This window comes from Pocillopora damicornis, chromosome 7, assembly GCF_964200805.1.
Source record: "Pocillopora damicornis chromosome 7, jaPocDami1.2, whole genome shotgun sequence".
Classification (NCBI taxonomy): Eukaryota; Metazoa; Cnidaria; class Anthozoa; order Scleractinia; family Pocilloporidae; genus Pocillopora; species Pocillopora damicornis.
Window position 1 is genome coordinate 2,342,248 of NC_142676.1, and position 20,253 is coordinate 2,362,500.

General features: G+C 36.5%; 3 protein-coding genes across 4 annotated transcripts; 2 read left to right on the forward strand and 1 right to left on the reverse strand.

Moving 5' to 3' along the window:
• Positions 1 to 603: 603 nt before the first annotated feature.
• LOC113679537 (CB1 cannabinoid receptor-interacting protein 1) lies at positions 604 to 3,322 on the forward strand. The gene is made up of 2 exons (XM_027196507.2): positions 604 to 938; positions 2,085 to 3,322. Exons 1-2 carry the CDS (start codon positions 754 to 756, stop codon positions 2,392 to 2,394), a joined length of 495 nt encoding a protein of 164 aa, XP_027052308.2. The 5' UTR covers positions 604 to 753; the 3' UTR covers positions 2,395 to 3,322.
• Positions 3,323 to 4,321: 999 nt separating this feature from the next.
• On the reverse strand, positions 4,322 to 7,895 carry LOC113679538 (uncharacterized). Of its 2 annotated transcripts, none has more exons than XM_027196508.2 (2): positions 7,626 to 7,895; positions 4,322 to 6,748 (listed from the first exon to the last, which is right to left on the reverse strand). In XM_027196508.2, the coding sequence occupies exons 1-2, from the start codon at positions 7,729 to 7,731 to the stop codon at positions 5,355 to 5,357; spliced, it is 1,500 nt and encodes a 499-aa protein (XP_027052309.2). In that variant the 5' UTR covers positions 7,732 to 7,895; the 3' UTR covers positions 4,322 to 5,354. The 2 variants fall into 2 exon arrangements, with proteins under 2 accessions (XP_027052309.2, XP_089069499.1); XM_089213373.1 differs by having other exon boundaries at positions 4,322 to 6,849.
• Positions 7,896 to 7,940: 45 nt separating this feature from the next.
• On the forward strand, positions 7,941 to 15,969 carry LOC113679539 (zinc finger FYVE domain-containing protein 21). Its single transcript, XM_027196509.2, has 7 exons — positions 7,941 to 8,294; positions 8,419 to 8,469; positions 10,708 to 10,876; positions 11,825 to 11,894; positions 12,836 to 12,930; positions 13,989 to 14,122; positions 14,392 to 15,969. The coding sequence occupies exons 1-7, from the start codon at positions 8,178 to 8,180 to the stop codon at positions 14,416 to 14,418; spliced, it is 663 nt and encodes a 220-aa protein (XP_027052310.2). The 5' UTR covers positions 7,941 to 8,177; the 3' UTR covers positions 14,419 to 15,969.
• The last annotated feature ends 4,284 nt before the right edge of the window (positions 15,970 to 20,253 follow it).

Consider the following 20,253-nt stretch of genomic DNA (forward strand, 5'->3'; position numbering starts at 1 on the left):
TGCGTCTACATGACTCACCCACTACCAACTCCCCCCCCCCCCCCTCCGCCTTTTTGCCCCTTTCCGACGCAGTGCGGATGAGGCGCGAAACAGTTACAGTCGCAGCCCACGTGTTCAATGAACATTCATACTGGTCGGTACAACTCAAACCTACATACATGTTTGGACAAATTACCTTTTTTCAGGTGTCAGAAGAGTCTTAAGAATAAGTAAACAACATCACAATGCTGATTACAAACGTCGTATTTACAAATGTATGCCATCTTCACCGTCTTGCGTCTGCAATCTCGACCCGAGTTCTTCTGTAACTTGAAATGTTTCAAATTGCTTCCTGACATGTAAAAATGGGAAAATAAATGAAACCCAAAGTAAGCTAGAACCAATTTGAACAAGAGGATAAGATATTTTTTCACCTCTATATAGTAAAATTCAGTCCTTGCACCGCACCTCATCTGTGATCTTTGGTCACCTCATGTTTATTTTGGCGTTACATCGGAAATGTGACAATGTCTCTTCAAAGGAGCTGAGTGAAATAAAACATATGCTACATGTACGCTTTCAACTCTTCGTCATTCAAATTCTGTACCTTCATTTCATTTAGCTTGGTCACTTAACGCGGGAGAGGTTGCTAAAAAGGAATCATTTAGCTTAGTCATTTCAAGTAAACAAGATGGAGAGGAACTGATGCAAATGTCACATGTCACGCGTGACTTAATTTAATTGCGTGACCGACCGACAAACCACTCCTCCAATATGGCGTCCTCTAGGACAGAAGAAAGTGCATTCAAAATGGACATCCACATCACAAGATTCGAGGATTCCTCGCCAGTGTTCTTTAAAGTTGATGGTGAAAGGTTTAAGGAGACTCAGACTCTGAAACTACAAGTGGACACGTCGTATAAACTTTCATTTGAGTTTCGTCCATCGAAGGAAGTGAGGTACGTAAGATAATTATTTGGTTGGGGTAAACACCATTTATTTCCTTGTCACTGAATCGTAAATATTAACTTTTGCGTTTTTCGTCGTTCCTGTAAGACTGCCTACGAAGAAGGTCTCAGTTTTCTTGCATTCTTAGCCGAAGAAATGTTTTGATCATGTATATTTGATAGCAGCTCGCGGTTCACCTAAGTGAAATTAAAAGCATCGATTAAGCTGTGAAGTTTTATACTATTCTTTTCATAGTCTGTGTGATTTAAATTATTTGTATTCTTTGCTCTACGTCATCCGTAGATATAAGGAGTTCTTTCACCGAATACGAGCCAGACTTAAGCTTGCATGAGCTTTAACCTTAACTTAAAGAAAAGAATTACTCTGAGAGAGATATGCCACAAAGAATGAAAACCTAAATCACTGTAGTTATGGTTATGTGGTTAATTTATGAACACTGCCCAATAAGTCACAGTATCTGTCATTCATGGTTCATGCTTTTGAGGTGTCAATGTCACTGCAATCCCGAGAGAATTTAAAATAAAAATATTTATATCGATTCATCAGTTTTACATTCCTTACATTCAATTTTAATTTGTTGTCATTGTTGATATAAGAAGGAATCAGATGCCAGTAACTCTAAGTGGTTAACCCTTTATACCCTAACATCAATATCCATTTACTCCTTTCTCTCCTCTATACATTCCCTTACTTTGTTACTGACAAGGAGAATTGTTTAACAAGGTTGGAAATCATTTCCCTTCGTTCTCATAATCTTTATGAATGATTCAGCTGTATTACCCTAAGGAGAAAGTAGGTGCTGGTTACTCTTAGGGACGGTTATTTAAAAAAAAGATAGACTGTTGTTTAACAAAACTGTATTCTAAACCATCGTCAATTTTGCTAGTGAATCTTTTATCTGAATATTAGTTTCTGTGAACAGCTTACAGTGGAACAAAAGCTAGCATTGGGGAAGACATTTATTTTATTGAATCAACCCTCTTATAGAGAATACCTAAGGCCCATTGCTTGTGTAAAACTGAGGTTTGCATTAGACCACAGGTAAATAACCAGCCCTTAGAGTTTAAAAGGTTAAAGGCTGAAGGTAGGTGAATGTAAATTGATTTTTATTTTTTATTTCCACTTTTCTACAACAGTGAAATTTCTATTGGTGGAGGAAATGTTAAGCATGAACTCAAGAGAAGTGATGAAAGATCTTCGGTGTATGAATGCTCATGGTCTACAAATGGGATGAGTACATCCAAAAATAAAGACAGACTTTACATGATAATTTTTGTGAAGTTTCAAGATGGCAAAGAGACGAATGCCAGAGTACAATGCAAAATGTATTCCCTGAAGGAAAAGGATCACGTCAAGTGGGGGACATGCTTGAAGAACCTGCAAATTGATTGTAAAGTGCGAGATGGGCAGAATGTTGTTGATGTTAAACAGGTTTTATGCAAGTGATCAAGTGCCAACATGATTCCTGTCAATTTTAAATGGTTTCCTTAACTAAAAGATAGCTAATTGCAAGTCTAGATTTTGTTTATTACCAAGAAGGTATGGCTACTTGGCCTAGCCAATTGGTCAACTCACCTGGTGTTTGTGGTCTGTAAATGTTACATGTTTCTAAGTTTAATATCCACAAAATGGGTGAACAATTTAGGTTTTCTCAATGACATTCAAAATTTTAAATACATGTTTAGAAAAAATAAAGTATTATCAATTGTATTTTTATCTTTAAAATGTTTGTAAAATATAGAATATGAACAGATTTCTTCAAGGTACAAGAGAGAGAAAAACTTGAAAAACACTATTGCTCAATTTTGTACCATTTTTCAAATGTCTTTGACATCTTTTCAGTAAAGCATTGTGAAGCATTACTACATATGGTACATCATCTTTATCTATACACTGTTACACTCATCATAAAATTGTTATTATATCATATTTCAGAGATTACAATTCAAAAATTATTTGCATAACAGACATAAGGATATGTATTTGAAGGGGTTGTCTTTTTTTCTTAAGACTAAGTTTAATATTAGTATTTGATAAGTATATTTTCCTTCCTTTAATTTTATCCTCAGTACTTTTGATCTGACATGGGGAAATGGGAACAGGGCCAAGGAATTACTAAGAGTACTGGATGTACCAGGAAGACGTCAAGGGTTTGATTCCCAGTGGACCAAGAGAGCATTTCTCCTCACAGTATCAATACAATATAAAGCAAACAAGTAATGAGAATAAATAAAAATGTAAGTTAGAGGATTATTAGTGGATCCAATATCAAATTCTCTGAACTAACATCATAAGAATTGTATGGCAGACAATAAGGAGAATTACCAGTGAGATCTGGGAGTGAGAGGGTAAATAAAAAACTTGTTTGCTTCCATGGTCACCTAGCTTTTTAACTTTCATTTTTGTTATAATTTTTTTTATGTGATTTGCTTGAGCCTCTGGGCCTCCATGCCAATAGAAGGTGAAGAGAGAACATAATTGTTCTTGCATTTTTTGGCACACAAAGGCATGGTCAGGCCAGGTGGTGTTACATTAGTGACTTTGGAGTAAAGTCCTCAACCCTGTTATTTTTCTCACTGAATTCAGTCATGGTTGTCTAAACCCTTTATGTCCCAACATCAGTATGCATATTCTCTAAACTGTTCTTTAAACATCTTCTAATGTGCTGATAAGGAGATTTTGTCTAACAATTGTCTAACAAGAGTTCCTTCATTCTCCTGACCTTAATGTTTGATATAGGGTGATATGGTGAAGGAGGAGAAGTTAGATGCCAGTCAATCTTAGGGGTTGAAGGGTTAAGAGCATTTCCTTGCTTTGTTTTGCACATAACCAACTGGGTCTGTCTCCTTCCAGTTGGAATATGTAATCATTTTGCCTATTCATTAGGGTGAGGAACTTAAAATCCGTGAGAAAATCATATTGATGTTTAATACATTAACCCTTTACACCCTAAACTCAGTATGCATATTATCCTTACTGTACTCTATCCTTTCATTGTTACTGACAAGGAGAATTTATTAATCAATCAAGAGCTTCTTTAGTTGGTGATCTTTTCCTTTATTCTCAAGACCTTTGAGTGTGACTCAGGGGAATTATATGCTAGTCACTCTTAGGGGTTGAAGGGTTAACCCTTTAACTCCCAAGAGTGACCAAGGCTGAATTTCTCCTTGTTATTTTAACCCAACATCGAGCAGACAAGTGATGAGAATAAAGAAAGATATCAATTAGGGGATTATCGGTTGATCCAATACCAAATTCTCCAAAATTACATCAAAAGAATTATATGGCAGACAGTAAGGAGAATTGCTAATGAGATCTTGGGAGTTAAAGGGCTAAGAGTTGACTAAATATGGAGGAAATGATAAAATAAGAATTCTTAACAGTCAAACTTTATTCCCTAAATATTATAAATATATGTACAGTTCACTCATTAGTTAAGGTCAAAATTTCTTTTAAAAACAAAAAAAAGCAGTTCTTGAAGAAAAAAATGACTGCAGTGCTACAAAAGTCCCTGAGCCTGAGTCAAAAATAATTTATACCAAAAAGTAAATGCAGCTCTGAATACCAGAGATTGTTCTGGGCATGCATTTTATAACTTCATGCTGTCTTTATTTACCAGATGTCCTAAGTGGTGTTATCTTCCAACAACTGTGCATAATAAATTGTATGAAAAAGGATGATGACCCTACCCAATGTTATTCACTATCTTACATCAAAAACTTCTAACAAGTCTTAAAGACTATTTCTTTGGAATATCACTTTGAGTGAGCTGGTTTCCTACAAGCATTTTGATTATTTCTGGTCCATATTGGTTTTATATCAATTGCGGCAAACTTTAAATAATATTAATTTATCTAACCTGCATTAAGAATATCAGTTTATGTACTCTATAACTACATACCATGTCCCAAAAGTTCTGCACTCTTGAAGATAATTTACCAAACTATTATAAGGTTACAACAATGACAGTGTTAATTTAACAGTAACTGTTCCTTTCTTTTTTTTAACCAATACATGTAATTACATGATGACTTTCACTTTCTATCCAGATACATTTATGAGCTTTTTTCTTGCATCTATTTTGAAGTTTATAATTAATTTCACATCAAAATGATTTTTTAACTAGCTTCATTGCAGTTTTTCTTTGTTCCAGATCAACAGAAAAAGCACATACCTAGAGGATTAGCTCTCCATTTACTCCTTTGTCTTATATTGCTTTTTTAACTTGTACAGATACATTATGTACTGAGATCTTCCAGCGTAAAAAAATTCTAATGAAACTAGTTTTAAATTGTGTCAACTCCTTATTTATATTGATTGAAAATATCAATACTGTTATTCAACACATCTAAACACACACATGGTACTCCGTGCAGCTGAAAGCATGATGGCAAAGATACAAATGATCACAGGTTCCTGTTTGGGTCAATGTTTATTGGACCAGCTGTCTCTGGCTGCAGTACTTGCACTGTCTCAACCTTCACAGGTGTGTATTTCACCACTGGACGGAGATGTCGCTTGAATCTGAAAATCTTACATTCCTTGCTGTAACACATGGATAGTGACACCACTAGTCCCAACGCCATGACAAGGAGGGCAATCAGAACTCTAACTCCAAAGGAGATACTAATGGTATCTCCTGGCAACTGTGTACCTTGTGTTGGGATGATGTTTGTGAATGTTGTATACATCCACAAGTCATTAAGCAGCCCATCAAATTGTTTGTCATCATGTCCTGCCCCTCCAAAGAGCCACATTTCATGGTTGTAGGAGAAAGACATAGCACTTTCTCTTGGCCCTGGGATATTACGTGCATCTGCAACTCCTTTTTCTCCAAAGAATGGTCTACCTTCCTCCCTGCTTAATCCTCCCATCCACATCCACTGATGGCTGGAGACATTGTACATCCAAAAGTCAGACAAAAGACCTGGCATTGCGAAAGCAGACACTGAAAAGTTATCATAACCTGATCCACCAAACATCCACAGATTACCACACTGATCTATCCAGGATGCTGCCCCATTTCTACAACCTGGATAGTTTCCCTTAGATGCAACACCCCTCTGCCCAAACCTTCCAGCACACTTTGGGACACCTTCACTTCCACCAAACTTTTTCCATTCCAATGTTCCAGGTGAATAACTCCAGAAGTACGATGTAAGTCCTCCATGGCATGATCCACCGAACATGTACAGAATGCCAGATGGGTGCATCCAGGTTGTTGCTTTGATGCACTTAGCAGGAATTGTGCTTTTATTACTCTTGGGTCTCAGTTCTTTCCATTGTGAATTTTTGAATGAAAAACTCCAGAAATCATCAAGATTTTTCCCTGAGTCTGTGCCACCAAAAATCCATAGCACCCCTTTCTCAGCATCACACCAGTGAGCAGCATCACTCCGTGGGACTGGGGACGATTTATTGTCCTGCAAGACTGTCCATGTCATTGTTCCCATATCAAAAATGAAAGAACCTGAAGATCCAAACACCAAAGCCTTGTTTTGGTAACTGCAAGATACACATCCCGAACATGGCAAAGGTTTCTGACCCTTGGAAGTTTTGTTGTCAAAAGGATGAAACTGCCATTTTCTTTCTTTGATATCAAATGACCACAGTTCATCTAGCATAGGCAGTTGTGAGGGTTGGGATTTTTTTAGTCCAAACCCTTTTCCACCAAACATCCACACGGTTGAATTTGAGTGAAACCAGCTTGTTGCACCATCCCTTGCTCCAGGATAAGACTCCTGGCCATCCACTGTGCTGTGTTGGTTCCTAATTTTACTTCCTCCAATCCAAGCCCATGCTGAATAGTAAAAAAGAGAGTTGAACAGATGCTCGTGGAATTAAACAACTTGAAGTTGATATTTATTGATTTAAAGCAATCATGCTTTTATATACACATGCCTACAAGTTTAAGACAAAGATAAAAAATATCTTGAGATTGAAAACACTTTTTTGTCTTCAGCATAAGTCATAAATAGTAAAATCTGAATCATGTTGTGTGAAGTCATTCTAAAATAATGTACAAAGTACTTTAAATTATAAGCCACTATGCACAGAATGACTGTGCTCTTGTGTGGAGTGCTTCACATGTTAATGTCTCGAATTGGTCTCGATTTATATTTTTAGGGCGTATAAAATAAACTACATTTCCGCTTGCACTATTCAAAAGTTTACGTTAAAATCTGCAATTTTTCCTTCACCACCTAAATTTTCAAAAATGATAAGACAAAGAATGCTTGCTGGCAGACTGACCTAGCAGGAAAAACTTGCAGCGTGGAGACTCTGGTATGCATGAACCTGCATTGCTAATCAGTCAAACAAAATTACACGGCTGGACATCAAAACCAGACATGTTCGATTTGATTTTAGTGAAAGTGCAGTGAATACAACTGGATCAACAGCGTATCTACAATAAAAATACTTTTCACACTTTGCTTTTCTAGCCGCGATAAAAATAGCAGTGGCTGTACATTTTTGGATTAACGAAAAAGAGAAAGTGCGTGCAAATAAACATGCGGAATCATATGATACGCACATAGCTAGCTAATTCCTTTTCGTTTTCGATCGAGTATGAAGCAGCCAAGGGGGAAATTTGCTTCCGTGTTTTTAAATACCGCAACATAGAGTGAAAGTTTCTGGTTTTGATTAAAGCTAACAATACACATTGTGAAACTTACCCTGAGCTCTTTCTTGGTGTTTGACCGCCGATGAACATTCGGCATGGAAATTCAAAGACGCGGTAAATGCCAGAAGAAATAACATCAAGCTTCGATTGACATTCATTGTTACTGCTCAGTGGCTACTAGTCAAACAGAACATAAAGCCAATTTATTTATGTTCTCAAACGATAAAAGTGAGATCAGTTTTGAATGGAATCAATTCAGGCCATCGAAGCAGAGATCGATGATTCAGTTTCTTCTACGTAGACAAAAATTCTTCCCAGAACCAAGAGTTACAACTTGGTCCCAGTCTCTACTCTCCCTCTGCAGGAATGGCTTAACATACTCCTTCATTTTTTATTTACAACATACTTGCAACTGTTTAGAAACAAAATGATAGAGAATCCTTATTGAAACTCAGTAAAGAGTATTTATTCCAACAAAGCCCACTCAGCTGCGTCATACATGACATTAAAATTCTCTCTCTAGCATACATGCTGTTGTGACGCTTATTTAAACAGAGCCTAGGACACAATAGGAACGCTTACACCATCTATTAATCATTTCAAGATGTCTTCAGGAAAGCAGCTCGTGAAAGGTAAAAGTGGCTTGCGAATGGTCGCTGTTTCTGAAAGTGAACGATGTCCTTTCCTCCTGGAAGAGCCTCACTGGACAGAAGATGCGCAGGTATTTTTTTTCTTGATATTTCTATACCCTTCTTGTGGATGGTCCTGTCAACGATTTCCTCTCTTGAATGCTATATCATGTTGCAAATCTCAGTACGTTTGAAATACTTTTTTTTTTTTTGCAGTTTCCGAATTGTGTGAAGTGTAATCGAAAATTTGACTTCGGCCATCGAAGGGTAATGTTCAATTTTTTAAATCAACAGTTTTAAACTTCTAACTTGTTGAAACGTCGAAATGAAATCTTCTTGCAATTTTGTGAAGCTTATTTTTAAGGTTGCTTATTATGTACCATAATGGATCATGATTTTAGATGTTTTTCGAAGGAAAGTGATATTAGCATTCAAAGTGCCACAGTAAGTCTTCAAACTTGTTGTGTCTGAATAATACTTACTGCCTTTCGACTCAATAATATTCTACAGCTTGATGTTTAATGAAGAAGTTTACAATTAACTGAATTTCTCGAACCACAAAGTACTAATGACTGCTTGTGAACAGTTAAGGCTCTTAAAAACAATCTACAATGTTAATGGACATTTTTAAATAGCTTTACAGATATTAATTTCATTATTGTTTGACACATTTTGGCATTCTTCTCTGCAAGATAAATCTTATCAAGTGACTTGGAAATGCCCATCTATGGGTGTTTTGCTCTGCCTATACGTGTTTTGCTTCATTTTGCATTGTTATCACTTTTTTGGGTATTGTGGCACTTTACATAGGCTAAAATAGAGATTTTGGCAGGTTAAGTATTTGTTGGATTACATGATTGTTCAGACTGTTTTGTCATCATTTTTTCAGTTTTAATTTTCTCAATTCCATCTAAAGTGATTATGATAGCAATAGATTTTCTATATTTGGTTATAAATATATGTTTTAGGCCCTCGTCAGAGTCATTTTTAACCCTTGCCTAGTGACAGGCTGAAATGACTCTTAAGTTGGACCCAAAACATTTTTATACCTAAATAAATACAGAAACTCCATAACTATCACTATCATGTAAGAGGATCTTTAGAAATTAAAAACTGAAAACAATGTTTTACTCTTACTTCTAATGCATGTTTGTGTCATTGCTCTTGGGTGGAAAATGAAAGACTGCTATCGTAACCTATCAGCTCAGCGATCAAAATTAATAATAAAACAGGTAGTGAACTTGGCCATTGCAGGATATCATGTCCTGTCAATGTCACCCAGGTCAATAAACTGAGCTGAGTGATACTGACATTTCATGATATTTTGCTCATTCTCCTCCAGGCCTATAGTTGCTAACTGATGGAATATTTTTCTGCTCATACATTGTATTGCTTTCATGCTGTTCCATGAAACATGGTACATCCCCTCTGTAATCTATCAACTGAGTAATCAGGCAATTTACTTCTTTACCTTCAATTACTGCTGAGTAATTGTTGATGGGTGGAAAAGTTTTCTCCTCATGCTTAGTTACACTTCTTGCTGTTCCATGAAAGATGGTACAGTCCTTCCCTATGCTGTCTATAGCGTGATCATATATTTACCCTAAAGCTCTCAGGAGTTATTAAGTAAAACTGTTATTGAACTTGGCGATTGCAGAATATTATGTCCTGTTGATGTCACCCAGGTCAATTGATTGAGCTGAGCGACACTAACATATCATAATATAGTGCCTATTCCTCTTCAATAGTTGTTAATTGATAGAATAGTTTTCTGCTCAATAGTATAGTTGTTTCCATGTTCCTACACTGTCTAATGTGTGATCAGATTTTCACCTTGTCACTTCCAAGAGCTTGTTGTCACTTAGCCATTGCAGAATATTGATGTCACCCAGGTCAATTAATTGAGCTAAACAACACTGACTTAACATGATATTTTCAATTGATAAATCTGTCCAATTGTTGTTACTTGATGGTATAATTTTCAACTGATGTATTGAAGCTTCTTTCATGATCCAATGAGTAATTCTCATTACTGACCATTGTACATTTCCCTGTAAATTAGCCAGGAGAATTTGATCTTAAATGAAGGTTTTGCTTTAACCTGTTTGGAAGATGATATATTGGAATGAGAAGGAGAAGTTATGTGTCAATCATTTCAGGGGGTTGAAGGGTTTGATCAGTCATTCAGTTGAAATTGAAATATCGTGTTTTTTCATTGTCACTAGTGTCAAGGAATTGACCACAGGCAAATTTTGATATTTTACTCAACCACATAAAATATTTTTTCTAGTAGCAAAATGATCAGTGTAATTGTTTATAAATCTATAATGTTTGTAACCAAGTGAAAGAAGAGAAAACACATTTTAGAGAGAATATGATTGTATCAATGCCTTGAGAGAGAAGTCTGCTTATCAATATCAGAGGTACTCTGGGCTTTTAAGGAAGCAGTTTAAGTGTAAAATGTCAAAAAAAAATAATGTTTTTTTCTGTTGAATTGCATTACAGCACCATTGCAGAAGATGTGGAAAGATTTTCTGTGGCAAGTGCTGCAACTATAATGTCATGCTACCAAGGCTTAGTTTTGTTGACCCTGTCAGAGTCTGTGAGGAGTGTTCCCACATTGCCAAACGTGAAGAGGAGTTTTTTGAAAGACATTTGAAGACTCTGTGTAATGGTAAGTAAGAAAACATGACAGAGCTGAGAATGCACTTGGTGTATGTGATCTTAATGTGTACGGTTATTTTTACAGTACAGCCTTTAATGGGAAAAAATGCACAGTAGCAATGAATCACAATTATAGAAGCAGAATTAATGCATCTTTTAAATTAAGCTGGTGTCAGGGTAATTTACCATTAACACTAGAATTGTGTAACAGTGTGATTCTGGCAAGATGCCTGCAAGACTGTATCCTTTGCGTGACAACTACCTTCTAAGATGTGGTGATAATTATAACGATAGCTGTGGTGCAAGCTCTCAACGTTTTTGAAGAGAAGATACCCTCTAAGTAAAATTAAAGGAAATGCTGCTCCAACAATCATCTGAGCAATTAAACTTTTCTCTGTAGGCTCAGGGAACAATTGTTTAAGAATAATTATTTGCATATGCCGTGGAAACAAACAGTGTTTTTACACACGACCTGATTGGCTACTGGTAGTTCAGAAATGATTAGCAAGTACCATTCACCTCCAAGCAGCCAAAGAGACAAAAGTGCATATCAAGGATTTTACTTCTGGCCATTTTTTTGGTATAATTATTGAGAGATTGAAATAAACTAATAATTTTGTTTTCTGGGGTTTCTAAGAGCAGCCAAAGAGACAAAATAGCATATCAAAAGTTTTATTTTTTTTTTTGGTTTCTTTGTGGTCCATTTTAAAACAAGTGTTCTCAGTGTCAATGAAAGGGGTGGATATTTACTTTGCATCTTCATAGCTTGGTATGCTAAAATCCACTGCTAGTCACCTCCATTACTGTGAGTAATCATTAATTAATTAGAGATTTTACTTTGAAATTATAATGAATCCTTCTGTGCTGAGTGCAAAGCTATTCTTGGGCTTCCTAAACAATAGAACTGTACCAAAGGTTAAATCTGACATTGCAGTTGTCACATTATGTCTTTCAACAGGGGCTTATTTTATTATTGATGAATCAGAACCCTTAAGATTCCTTTGCAAACTTGAACATCATTCACAAAGGTAGGGGATTGACAGAACAAATCTTAACATGTAGCTTGTAAAAGAAAACTTGATGAGAGTAACCTGCAATCAGGTGTTCTCTTTTAATGGAGGCTAGAGTGCAAAAATTAAGCAACAAAAGTAGACGGGTCAACAGAAGGGAAAGTGAAGAGGAAAAAAAAATGCTTTCATGCTTCGTATATGTAATCACATGAGGCCAAGTACTATTAAGGATTAATTGCACGAGAGTTTTCAAAATTTTCCAAAATTGCCCGAGTCGCGAAGCGACGAGGGCAATTTGGAAAATTTTGAAAACTCAAGTGCAATTAATCCTTAATAGTACGAGGTCTCATGGGATTACTTGTTTATCAATAAAGGGCAAAATTTATATGAAGGAAAATCATACGCGCAGTCTATTTTTAACAAATTTCAAGATAACGAATGGTTGCTATGCAACGGATTAGCCAATCATTAACAGGTAATCATGCCCTCTCTTGATTACTAAAAATGCCCTCGATTAAGAAAAAATGCCCTCTCTCTCAACCAATCAGCGCTCAGTAATTTTGCCCTTTATTGATAATTCCAGAAAGTGAACATCTGAGTGGGGCTGTTAATCTTCCCATTTGGCTTAAAGATGTAATGATAAGTCTTCAATTTTTTGGCAACCTGTGAACACACAGCTTTTAGATACCAGGCATATATATTTTTCAGGCCTGTAGTTACAGCATAACTCAGGGACTAGACACAACAGGGCACAAAGTTTTTTACTTCATCTTGGACAAAAATAGAAAGACCCCATACCCTCAGTTACATAATCAGTGTATTTACATGTATACAAGGTGATCAATTAAACATTTCTTTGCAGTACCCCTCAGCAATTACCCATTGCATCAATGTAAGCTTGCTAATCCTCGTTTTCTTTCATCTTTTCCATTTAATCTTGTGAAATTTACTTTCACCAGAGAACTGCTTTTCGAGTGTTCTGATCAAGATAGAGCAGTCCATGAGCCAGTGATGTTGATGAAAATTGTTTCAGCTCAGCTTGTAGCTAGTGAAGGTATATGATTTTAATTATCTAGTCATCTAATCTAAAAGTTCCTCCTTAGAGAAAAAAACAAACAATGGAAAAAGGAAAAACTAGAATAAAAGAAAATGACACTTTCAAGAAAATTTATGCCATTTTCTGGCTGCCTATTAAACCTTTTACAACTTAACATCAATATGCATATTCTCCACACTTAACTAGGGTTATTATCAACTGAAGGAGAATTTGTCAAACAATCAGGAGCTTCTTTAGTTGGTGATCATTTCAGTTATTCTCTTAACCCCAATATTTGATTCGGAAGTGATACTGTAAGAAGAAATTAGATGGCATTCACTCATAGGGGTAAACAGGTTAAAAAAACATACATTTCTGAGTGGTAAGCAAGGGCTAAATGTGAACTATATTATGATCAGTAAGTACTGTTCACTCATTATCTAAAGTGAGTACAGTGTTTTTTTTTGTCCTTGGTTGTGGTGTTGATCAGTGAAAAGCAGTATTATTCTGTAGCATTTTATAAAACAACTGAAATACTTTGCAAGCTCTGACTCAGCCTTCAGTGCTCACAATCCTTATCTAACCAGCCATGTTTGATTTGAAGTTAGAGTGGACGATGGGGGTAGGGGGTAGGGGGCAGGGAAACTGCAAGAATAGTAATCGTTACCCCCCCCCACCCCTCTTCTTATTTTTGACCATCAACCGCCCCCATGGTACAAATTTTATTTCTTTCCTCAGCCTTTCACTGCCACTAAAATCAAAGCGGGTGGCCATAAGTTTGGTTAAGACTGGGTATGTGCTTGCCAAAATTACGCCTGCTCTGTAGGTCTAACACCTATCGTTTGTTACATCTACAAGTTGAAAGCTATTATATAAAGGAAGTTGCCTTCCCTTTCTATTAATTTACAAGGATAATAACTGACTTGGCATTTTGACCAAACATCAATACAGTTTGTTAATCAAGAGCTGAAGATGAGTGATTAGCAATTTTCACGAGTGTTCCCACTTTGTTTGGAATAAGTTACAATTTTTTATGGTTGAAAACTGAGGTAAACTGTTGTCCTTTTTGTGTGCAGACAACACTGGGGTCCGTGGTCTCATTCTCAAGTACAAACGACAAGATGAAATGCAGGAGGTGAGACTCACAGTTGTGCAGTCACCTGAGGAACACAGAAAGCAATCACTCACATGGCTTGTTGCTATGCAGAAAGTAAGTGCTAGATAGTTATACTCGTGACCTTTTTTATATCAAGTGCATTTTTTAATCAGAGTATTGATGTGGATTACAGCAAGTTTATGAGGGATTTGCATAAGTTGTTTGTACAGTCTGTTGGCTGGACAATCTCTTTCTTTTTTTTTCATATTCTGGCAGCTAATTACCTGTTTAACTGTATTTTTTGAGTGATAGGAAATTTTAATACCCAAACTGGTATGTGAAATTGCATTAAACACTCCATCTGTCTTTCCTGCTTGTTCTAGGCCATTAAGATGCTGTTTGAGGTTTGAAACAAGTTACTTAGTGGAAGAGAGAGCTGAAAAGAAATAGAATATAATTAACTGATTTATAGACCATGAGAGTAACGAAGTAGATGTACCCTTCACCAAAACATGCATTTTTGTCAATAGGAATCAGAAATGAATTTTCTGCAAGTTTTGTCTCAAAAGAAATTTGAACAAATACATTGGTGCACTCTACGTGTACAGGAAATTTTCCCATCCATGATACAGAGGCTCACTGTATGTTCAGTGGCTGGACATTGCACTGTTTGTTGTTCATCTGAAGCCATAGAATTGAAAGACATTAAAAATTTTGAAAGGGCTTTGGTGGTAAGGGTTAATAATTGAAAACAAAGTTTGGGAGTATGGGCACATTTTGGAGCAGTACTTGTTTGCAGAAATTTAATGTTAGCGACTCCCAGGGATAAAGAGAAGAATGAGTAAATTACCAAAGTAATATATTGAGACAGCAAACATAATCTTTGTTTTCGCAAGAATCTGCCCAATTTTTTACAAAGGCACCACTGTAAAGTTGTAATTTTTGTTTAGCAATAGGTTTAGGGAATTAGCTTATTGTAAAAACTTGCAGATAAGCCACACCCGAGTTTTGGAAAATAAAGTGTTGACAGAAAAAATGTCAACAAGAAATTGAAAGAAATTCAAAGTGGAGTCTTACTCTACATTGGCTGGTTCATGGAATGCACCCATGTGAAGTCGCTTGCACTGAAAATGGAGAATGCTCTGAATGCTTACCTTGGGTTTTTCCAGCATTAGTATCCAGTATCATTACCTTGTTTTTTTCAATCCTGTCACATTTTCAATAGAATATGTCCATAATTCTTTCCTGGGAGCAAAAACATACTGTCTGATATTAACTAAGGGGAAGCATATCATTCAGAGATAGGTACATTTTGAGGGGGGGAAGGGTGGTATGCTTTTGGGGGGTGCTCACCTTTGAGGGTTTTTTTTTTTTTTTTTTTGTATTGGGCTAGTTAACAAGGTAGCATTGATTTAGTCATCTCTAATTTTTGGTTGGAAAGGAATTGATAACGGCATTGCCTTTCAGATAGATTACGGGGCTAATTTTGAAAAGTAATAAATTTATTTTGTAGTAAAAACGTTTGATTACTTGAAATAGGTTAAATTTGCATCCTTAATGCACAAGCCATTACTTGTGGTGACTGTCATCAACCTTGATATTGAATGAGTTACTTCTACATGAGTTACGTGTATCTAAAAAGTTTTTCAACAACCAAATAAAGTCGCAGAGCTTAGTGAATGTGAATTTTGGTACATGAAAACACCAGATGCCTTATAATGGCTCCTTTATAAAAAAAAATATATTTTCTGTATCTGTAAGAAATAACTCTTCCCATTCATAAAAGCCAATGGCTTTCAATTTAGGCATTGTCATGTGGAGAGGCTTACCCTTGGAAATTTGACGAGAATGAATTGTAATTAATTTCAAAAGTTAAAAGTTCACTTAGACTGTACATAGACAAATAGTATATAATTAGAATTGTGTCTTGGTTTTTAGTAATAAAACAGTATTTTATGTAAGTTCAAGGTGATTGTTTGTTTGTTTTTTTGTCAGATGGGGGCGGAGGGTAGGGGGTAATGCATAAACGAATGAGTTTCCAGCTGTCCAATCGCTATACATTTCCTTCTGGCACCCCCCTAGCGATCCTAAAAACCTTTGAACCGACACAGGGATCCCACTACTGGGAACTCATTGGAAAGAAATTGGGAGCTTCTTATGGATCAGATTTGTTCGATTTGAAAAACACTTTTTCTGACGTTTAAAGGTCGTGATTTCATGCCTACGAGAGGAACAAAACAGAATATTACGTGAACACTACTGAAACGAGTAGTTGTAAATAGGACCTGAAAAAAATTCAGGCCCGTACGTACGTTCAGGCTCTTAGCTGCGAGGATCTCTTAATTTCATCTCTCCACCGCAGTGCAAATATATGAATTTTCATATATCTAAAATCAGAATATTACGTTGTACACATTTTCCCTTTAGGTCACCACGAATTTGCTCTCGTTGGGTTTACATTGTTTCGTCGTTCATTAAGGTCAGCGAGTTCGTCCTTTTTTTCCGTTCTTCATCTGATTTGAATGAAATGTCATTCTACACTTCAACTTTCTGCGCTGTTTGGGGTCAATGGAAGTTTTCTCAGCCAAAGAGCATGCAGAAATTTTTGCATGTGTGTGATTCTCCCAGGACCTAAAAACTATCCACAATGCCTTTCGCGGTTGTCCCGTACACTTGCGCTTTTCCTGACAACCTTCCTGCAAAGAGAAAACGGAATCAAGTCTACCTAATCAACTAACCCAATGCAAAGAAAAGAACATTATAAGTGAGCCCACCCCCTCCCCACTAAGGGGTTTTTTATTCCCTGAATAGAAGACCCCTTGCAACATGCTTTCGTGAAACAAAACACGTTATTTCGCTTTCAATAATTATTAAGCTGGACTCAGGTCCGCTCTTGAATCAAATCTACATGATGGTAACACCATATTTCCTTAAAATGCCTCGTTACAACTGCATTATACTGTTTCATGTACCTTATATAAAAAGATAGTAGTGAATTGCGTTACAGAGATAACCATAATTACGTATATGGGAAAACACTCGAAAGGATTAACAATGTAAAATTACTGAATGCCGACATGGTACTCGGCCAGCTCGCGAATATGTCAACTCGTCGACGTATTAATGATGAATTCATGAGATGTACATCTTCATGTAGTGCCTATGTGATCTTCCTTACAATTTTATAGCGAAGTAACCTCAGACATGTCCATGATTCACCCCCATTCATTCATTCATTTATTCATTCATACCTAGATAGGCATGTATTTCATATCATTCCTTTCTTCGTAACTTGAAAAAATAAGATCAATTAAAATTATTGGTAGATAGATTCCAATAAGAAACGTCTCAATAATTGAAAACTCAAACTCCTTTAACACCATGGGTTTTTGTAAATCTTTAATTTTACTAGGGGTTGAGTCGGAGCTAAATTCCCAGAAAAAAATTAATATCGAGCACAAAATTAACACAGTAACCACAAATACAATTTTTTCTTTTTTTAAAGATCTTCCAAACCGAAGCTCGTGTCTTTTGTTCGTCCGTTGGCGTGTTTTAAATGCTGGTATTCCGTGCCGCCATCGACACCAGTAGAATGACCACGATGACAGAAGCAAAAACTGTGGCTTTCAGGGTCATCTGAGAAAGATTCTGAGAGGAAAAGCAGTTGTACCACCACATTGTTACTGAGCCCGCAGTGAGTCCTAGAGCAAGGACTGCAAATATTTTGAGTTTGGTCGAAAACTCTCGATTTCCACGCTTTACTGGGGTTTCCAAAACGATGGTTACTATTGCCAACAAGTTGCGAGCTTGGAAGAACAGCACAGAAAGCGACAGGACCCTGAAGATATTACAGCTCTTTTTGAGGTGACTTACAAATACTTTCCATGACTCTACTGTGTCAGCGACGAGAATTGTGACCTGGCAAACCCACTGAATAATGAGAAACCTTCTGCCTCTTTGAAGAAACGAGTACTTTTTTTCGTCTTTGAAACAACTCAACAGCATCTGTAGGTTGCCGACGACTGCTGATAGATTTATAAATGCCAAGAAAATCATGAATACCAAACTCATGATGTAAGAAAGTACAAATCTCAAATGATTTGAACGCAACTGGATTATAAATGAGCCTCGTTTGCGAGCGAAAGATGCTCTTTGCACATTTGTACTCGAAACATGTTAAAATACTCCTCACCAAGAAACGAAATCCTGTCAGGGCACGAAGAAAACTGACTGGGTACACTGTCACAAATTAGTTAAGAATTGAAACTACAAAAAAAATATATGACAAATTAAAATTGAATACTTCTGAGCAAGCTAATGTATCGAAGCAACATTCAAAATAAACAAGTTCAAAACAAGGCGCCAACTAATTAGCAGGTTTAAAGCCTCAAAATTATGTTTCTTTGCATGGACGAGTTACTTTTGGTAACTAGGTAATGTTATTAGTTATCTAAAAGATCAGGTCATGTTATGAATTATCAACGATTGTCAAGAAAGGAAAATAGCCTTTTGCATTATAAATCACTTTCAAAACAACGCAGGTACGGACGGTAAAAAAATTCCACACGAGCGAAAGTTCCGCATTTTTCATGTTGAATTTATATTTTTCAATAGCGTAAGCACAGTAAGCTAGGCAACTAAAAATCCTCTCGTTACAGATGTACATCCAATGAGTTCATCAATAATGTCGACGAGTTGACATGTTCGAGTTGAAAACGAGTGATTGCAGTTTCTACGTGGCCGACATAAATTTATGCTGGATGTAACTGCCACTGGCGACTAATACTAATTAATTCTAGCGCAATTTTTAACGCGGAACGAAACGACACGGTACAGTTAAAACTGCAAATAAAACCGCGAACGAAAACTATTACAATATAAACTAGACTAAATACACAAGGAAAGCTACAACGAAAACAACGAAGAAAACTACATGATACAAAACTTACATTTGTTGCGATGTTATAGATCCTGCCTAGTGGCGAACAAACTGCACGAAGCGAAAACAGAAAAAATATTCGAAACTACACTCGACGAAACTACACTGCAAAAACTGCACCAAACTACGATGAACAATACGGTTGAATACATGCTACGTTACGTAACGTTACGCAATGACACAAAGAAAGCGCACACAAAATTTTACTACAATTAGCACTCTGGCACAAGAACAATAAACAAACGAAAAAGAATGTAAGGCGTTGCGATCTATGTCATATGTTATTTCCGATCTTGTATGGTCGTTCCGTTCTTGATGTACTATGTTCAGAATAATTTACTTTGAAATCAGTGGTAATGGCGTGGAAATTAAACTCCTCTTAAATTTGTAAATTAGCCACCGTAAAGGGTAAAAAAGCTGACGTCTTAAGTGTATGCACAAGGCAGACGAAAAGCAGTCAATATCGCGAAACTCATCGTTATGGCCGACCATAACAAAACAAACGTTGGACTTAGATTTCTACTCTTAACTACTGTGTAGATGGTAAATTTAAACAAATTGCTACATCATATCATTAAATTAGCACTTCACGACCGCATTTAAGACTATCTTCCTAACAATCCTTGATGTACAATAACTGATGTTACTTTCCCAAAATGTTCGAAGTTAGAAACCTTAGATCTATCAATACTTGACCGCCTCACTCGGCACTAAATGAGAATAGTTCTTATCTCATCTTTTCGATCATAATTTAAATCGATGAGATCAGTTATTATTACTGGTAGAACGATTCCAACAAAGAACGTTTCAACAACCTTATTAAAAACATTCACTTCCACAAACTCTTCAGCTTTACAATTATTGGGACTTGACTCGAAGTGACTTTCCTGGCTTAAAATTATTATCAAGCACATTATAAACAAAGTTACCGAGAACACATATCTTTTTTTGGGAAAGATCTTCCAAACCGAAGCTTCTGGTTGAGTTTCGTCAGTTTGCGTGTCTTGAATGCTGATATTCCGTGCCACCACAGAAACGATTAAAACGAAAAAAATGACAGAAGCCAAAAAAATGGCTTTCGTGGTCATACGAGAAAGATTCTGTGAAGAAAAGCAGTTGTACCACGATATTGTTGCTGAGCCAGTGAGTCCCAGAACAAGGACTGCAGATATTTTCAGTTTGGTTGAAAACTCTCTATTTTCACGCTTCACCTGGCTCTCAGATAAGACTATCACGATCGCCATCAAGTTGTAAGCTTGGAAAAACATCAGGGAAAGCGAGAGGACTCTGAAGATATTACAGCTTT

Coding starts and splice junctions, on each gene's coding strand:
- LOC113679537 (XM_027196507.2), top strand. CDS start 754: ATGGCGTCCTCTAGGACAGAAGAAAGTGCATTCAAAATGGACATCCAC. Junction 939..2,084: donor CGTCCATCGAAGGAAGTGAG/GTACGTAAGATA, acceptor TTTCTACAACAG/TGAAATTTCTATTGGTGGAG.
- LOC113679538 (XM_027196508.2), bottom strand. CDS start 7,731: ATGAATGTCAATCGAAGCTTGATGTTATTTCTTCTGGCATTTACCGCG. Junction 6,749..7,625: donor ACACCAAGAAAGAGCTCAGG/GTAAGTTTCACA, acceptor TTTACTATTCAG/CATGGGCTTGGATTGGAGGA.
- LOC113679539 (XM_027196509.2), top strand. CDS start 8,178: ATGTCTTCAGGAAAGCAGCTCGTGAAAGGTAAAAGTGGCTTGCGAATG. Junction 8,470..10,707: donor TTGACTTCGGCCATCGAAGG/GTAATGTTCAAT, acceptor ATTGCATTACAG/CACCATTGCAGAAGATGTGG. Junction 14,123..14,391: donor GGCTTGTTGCTATGCAGAAA/GTAAGTGCTAGA, acceptor TGCTTGTTCTAG/GCCATTAAGATGCTGTTTGA.